This window comes from Platichthys flesus, chromosome 7, assembly GCF_949316205.1.
Source record: "Platichthys flesus chromosome 7, fPlaFle2.1, whole genome shotgun sequence".
NCBI classification, from domain to species: domain Eukaryota; kingdom Metazoa; phylum Chordata; class Actinopteri; order Pleuronectiformes; family Pleuronectidae; genus Platichthys; species Platichthys flesus.
The window spans coordinates 6,932,563-6,938,089 of NC_084951.1; the positions used below are offsets into that span (position 1 = coordinate 6,932,563).

General features: G+C 43.0%; 1 protein-coding gene across 1 annotated transcript; it reads left to right on the forward strand.

The window, feature by feature from the left end:
• The first annotated feature begins 1,398 nt into the window (after window positions 1-1,398).
• LOC133956888 (twist-related protein 2-like) lies at window positions 1,399-5,285 on the forward strand. The gene is made up of 2 exons (XM_062392247.1): window positions 1,399-3,042; window positions 4,705-5,285. The coding sequence occupies exon 1, from the start codon at window positions 1,746-1,748 to the stop codon at window positions 2,388-2,390; it is 645 nt and encodes a 214-aa protein (XP_062248231.1). The 5' UTR covers window positions 1,399-1,745; the 3' UTR covers window positions 2,391-3,042; window positions 4,705-5,285.
• The last annotated feature ends 242 nt before the right edge of the window (window positions 5,286-5,527 follow it).

A 5,527-nucleotide genomic window follows, 5' to 3' on the forward strand; every position in this document is an offset into this window, starting at 1 on the left:
CTCCAAAAGTAAATTTCATCATCACAAATGCACTGACAAATGAAGATCTCGCTCACATCGCTGTCTTACCCAATTAGCGCGCTCACCCATGTTTCTTGTTTCCATCACTGCCAATCAGGGCCGATACAAGGGCATCATCTGTGGTCAGACAGTAGAGGTCCCTCTTCTTGTTGTGGAGCCATCTTTGACATGACATGAGTTTTTCTAGTTCTGTGCAAACCAACAAGTTTTCCAGCGTGTTCATCACAGCGATCCATCTTGTCTCTGAAAAAGTATCACGCAAACAATAGACTATTTTCTTACAGAGGTGTGGTTGAGGGCCAGGCAAGAGGCTCACCCAGAAAGTTTGGAGCGTGAAGTCCACATTGGACCTGGACCAAAGCTTGTTCTAGATGTAGCTCAGTGGATGAAAGAAACTGAAATGTCTCAAAGGCCTCCTTCTGATTCTCAAGACTCATTTTTGCCTTAATGCTGTGATTAGAGTGCCAGCTTTCCTCCCTTCAGGTCTATGCTCAGAATCTACAGCCCAGTCGGACCCAGCAGAATGAAATTCATTGTTATTGTTGTTTTAAAAACACAAAAAAACTCTCTCTGTTAGGCCTATCATGAAGTATTATAGCATCTCATTTGTCACATTATGTATTTACAGTAAGCTCTTTATTTGCTCATAAAACCTCAAAATCTATTTCTGTTTTATAAAAATCTATTTTTGCCATATGTTTTACAAGGATGACAAGGAAGGCCTTTTTTTATTCCTCTTCAATCACTTCAATTGGCCGATCAGACAACTACAACAATATAATTTTGTTTACTGTTAAGATATATTTCTTAAGTCCCCAATCGTCATGATTCCATCTGTCTGGAATTTTGCATCTTAAGAAATATCATCACATTTCACTAAAGACCTAGCAGGTGGCAGAAGAACGTAGGTGACCTTTGTCCAACTTTCAACCCAGAAACAAAAACATTTGTGGAGGTTCTTTTACAGTTTTTTTTTCTCTCTCTCTTTTCTCTGAAGTATATGGGGAGCAGTGTTATGGAGAGGACAGAGAACCAGGCAGAGAGAGGGAGGGGGGTGGTCGGCGAGCTTTGGAGGAAATCTGGAACCTATAAACTTCGGCAACTTCTATGACAAGAAGCAAACGTCACAACCGTTCAGTTGTGTTGGCTGTACGACACACCTTTGTCTCCGCCTCGTCCCTTTGATCGGACCGATTCCTTCAAATTTGTTCTTCCTGTTGTCTTAAGTTCAGCTGTCCAAAAAAAAGACCTCCGGACCAATCAGGGAGTCAAATGGGTGGGAAGCTGAAAGTTTCACGGTCCCCTCCCTTTAAAAGTCAGATTCGGGCTGCTGCTGTCTCACATGCAGCTACAGGAGCGGAGCATGAGAGCAGTCCAGTTTGCCGATGCAGTGTATGCACTGACAGAGAATGAGTAGAAATCGCTGGCAGATTTCCAGGCGTGTGGATGAAGAAGCATTGTGGCAGTCTATACCTTGGAGGTGATTATGCTCCCATTTTGGCTTAACACGTTTAGATGTGACAAAGGGAGAATCGTATGACTGTTGGAGAAGGCAGAGCGAAACAGCAGAGGCCCAGAGGAACACAGAAGGTAACGGAGGGAGTTTCTGAAGACGAACGGAGCCAAGAAAACTGTGTGAGAGGAGCAGAGAGGGAGTGGAGAGAACCACACTGAAGAGAAAAGAGAACCACTGAGATATTCAAAGAAGAAGAACGTGGCCAAGCATGAGAGAGGAGGAGCAGTCTAATGATGACCACCCTGAGGGAGGGGTTGTTTCCAGCCAGGAGAACATGGGTAGACCACCTTCGAATGCATGTCCCGTTGTTGTAGCCACACCAGGGGCCACCGGGCGTAAAAGGCAGACCGGCTCACATCCGGAGGATCACGTCGCCACAGTTGCTCCTACCACAGTAAGTGATGATAGCAAAGTCAAGCCAGGGGACGAGATCCATGTCTACACTCCTGGAACCAAGAGAGTTAAGAGGAGTCCTCTGCACCGGCCACCTTCCTCAAGCCCATCCCTTTCCCCTGTCCCCGGTCCTAGTCCTGGAGACCTCCTAGCCCTCGAGGACCCGCACGGCCAGCGGGTGATAGCCAACATCCGGGAGCGTCAGCGGACACAATCTCTGAATGATGCCTTTGCCTCGTTGCGCAAGATAATCCCCACACTTCCCTCTGACAAACTGAGCAAGATCCAGACCCTCAAGCTGGCATCGCGCTACATTGACTTCCTGTACCAGGTGTTGGAGAGTGACGAGATGGACTCTAAACAAGCTGGATGTAACTACCTTGCACATGAAAGACTGAGCTACGCCTTCTCTGTGTGGAGAATGGAGGGGGCCTGGTCGTCCATGTCCGCGAGTCACTAACCCCGCCTGGAAGAAAGATTTGACTTTTGACTCCTAAAAACCTTACGCCTAAAACCTCCTCATGACGGGAGTATTCTTGCAGACACCTGACAGTGGACTCACAATAATAAACTCCTCAACGTAGTTCATCTGTTTGCCTCAGTGGAAAAGACTATCTGACACCTCGATGAGAAGAGAGTTTGGTAGTTTGAAGCCACTACCCTTTGATGTAAATGCAGTAACCATTGTTGTCAGACCAGACAACTGATGTAAATATGAATTGTTATCATTCTATAGTGTCAGTTTCAGAGAAATGTACCAAAACAGGGACATTGTGCTCAGTGTGTGATTCCTAGCAATTTTTTGAGGATTTTTTTTTACGACACTTGTCCTTTGTTTACATCGATCACAGGGGATGACAGGACAGGCATGTGACAAAAACAGCCGGACATCATTCTACATACAATCAATTCAACCAGCTGACGGTTAAGGATGCCCTTTCCTTAATGTTGCCTCCACATGACAGCACGGCTTGTTCCTCCAGGACCCCCCCCCCCCCCCCCCCCCTCCGGACCCCTCAGCTCTTCCTGGATTTCGAAGCTTGACCTCTGGTTTAATCCCTATCTTTTATCACCCTTAACTGCCAAGGGTCAACATCACATCATCGTCATAGGTATGCATACTCTGAGCCACATCTGATCTTTAGTTCATGTTTTTTATTTGATTTTATTTTCTGCATTGAAGTACTATACTGGTTTTATGTATGTAATATAGTAAGCTCAACATGTAGAGAAAGCAGGGATGGGATTAGGAAAGGTCAGAACTTGAAAGACTAAATTTGATATTTCAGACCTCTGACATTTCCATACCCTTTCGACTCCTACTTTTCCAAGACTCTGACATACTGTGAATCCCTGACCACCTCTGAACCCAGGCGACAGTGGAAAAAGGAGTTGCGGGCGGCTGTCATCCTGACTAAAGTTTCTTCTCTTTTTACCCAAACCAAGCCCCTTTGTTTCTTCCAAAGCCAAAAAAAAGCCTCTCCTCTAGAAATTCTTTCCTCTCCTTTCGGCCCAAATTCGCTTGCGTTGCATGCAAGCACGATACAGCTACGGCAAGCTGACGAGGAGGCGTAATGAAAACAAATGGTCCTAAAAAGCCATGAATCATGTGTGTTGCCATCAAAGGGAGAGACTGATGTGGCTTCCCGCCGTAAAACCACTGGGAGTGATAGAGGAGGTGAGGGCTGAGTTATATGCACAAAAATTAGCTTACATGCACAGGTATTTGCATGCGCACGCAACGATGCACAAAAACATACACATACATGTCTTTTCTCTAAAAGGCGACATAATAATTACCAAATTATAGAAAAAAGACAGTTGTTAGAGTTGCTGTACCTATGATTCTGTCCGTACGTAAAACAGATGTTAATGCCAAGCAAAAGTCAGCGGCAACATAAGCTTTCATTTCATATTCAACCAAACTACAAAGTAATAAAGGTGGCCTTGCTGTTTGTACTCAACACATATCAATGACAAACCACTTGTTCCTTCATTCGCCAGTATGCAGCAACCTATCATTAGAATGTGCAGGGAGGTAGCTAATGTTTCCAGCTCCTATAAAGACCCTTGAAGTATTTTTTTACCGAGCCCCAGCAGTCAGCACAGTGTGGGCCCAGAGGACGGACCTTGACTGACACGTTAGAAGCAACTTGACATTTCAAATAATTCAGCTCTGGTACCAAAGTGAAACAAAGCAGCCCTAAGCAGTTTACATAGAAAGTTCAATTTCAGACAGCATTCGTCAAATTACTGAGACTGGAGGACAGCCACATTTAGAAAAACAGTGATTCACTGAAAAAGAAAACTGTGCGACCAACTTTAAAATGACTGATATTTGATGACTTACAAATGAATTAAGTTAAACTTAAAAAGTTATTTTGCTATCTTTAATTTGAAGAAACAGAATTCAGTTGCATGTCACCTATTAACGTATTTTTTTAAAGCTGGTAATACATTTTCTTTTTTAAGTGTTGAGTGCAGTACAGGGATGTTAGGGAGAGAAGGTATACAACAAATAATGGAACATTTGCTTCTGCTTTTATGCGAAGATGAAATTAATTAAGAAAATGACTTATCTTCTTCTTTCCATATAATATTATAATATAGGTGCCTCATTAATGTCTTCTGGAGCAGTAATGTGGGAGAGTCTTATTCATACGTCCAACATTAATTGATATAAACATTAAACTGTGTAAAGTGTGACCGTCACAAACTCTTATATGAATATCACTTGTTATCGTAGTAACATGTCTGTATTTCTATCTTTCCAGCTGCTGTATAAAGTGACTGAATCTTCCTTGTACATCTCTACTCCTTGCTACAATTTCTAGTCATGTGGATTTGATGGCAATGGAAACCTTTAGGTACCTCATGTTTGAATTAAGGAGAGAGACTGTTTAAGAGACTTAATAAAAGGCAGGATACAGATTGACATCAGGACGTTTCTTTGGACCAGCCAAACAATCTAAAAGATGCCATATATCGAGAAGATAACAACATTACTGAAGAAGTTGTAGCATTTTTTGTGTTGTTTTTGTTTCATACTGTTTTCCCCTATTCAATTGTTCAAAGTGAATTTATACAATTCCTGTCACCGAAAAAAACTAATTTAACCTGCAGTTTAACCAAGACTTCACCTTCAAATGTTAGTGTGTTCATCTCCTGTGAATCAGTTTACAGAGGGTGGCTGTGTGGCTGTGTGTTGCATTTACTTGAAGACTGTACAGTGTGGTGCTCTATGTGAAATGAATGACACACTTTGACTGATTATAAACATCACAAGCAGAGAAAGGCTTGCAGACCAATATGTAGTGATACATAAAGGACACAAAAACGTATTTGTGTAAGAAAATAAAACTGCCTTCAAACTATTGCTGACGTTCCAGTTGTTTCTTAAACTGGCCGAGGAACAGCGCAGAGATTTACTGTTCGTCCTGCTGGCACCACACCCTCTTTGTCTCCTGTCTCACTTATTAAACTGTCTCTCTTGTTTTCCCTTCCTTCCTCCTTCCCCCGCTCTCTCCCTCTCTCGCGCTCTCTCTCTTTCCCTCTCCTTCTCTCTCGCTCATTTTTTTTAATGAGGTCTCTCTGTGC

What these genes read in the sequence shown, in the direction of transcription:
- LOC133956888 (XM_062392247.1), top strand. Translation starts at nt 1,746, where the DNA reads ATGAGAGAGGAGGAGCAGTCTAATGATGACCACCCTGAGGGAGGGGTT.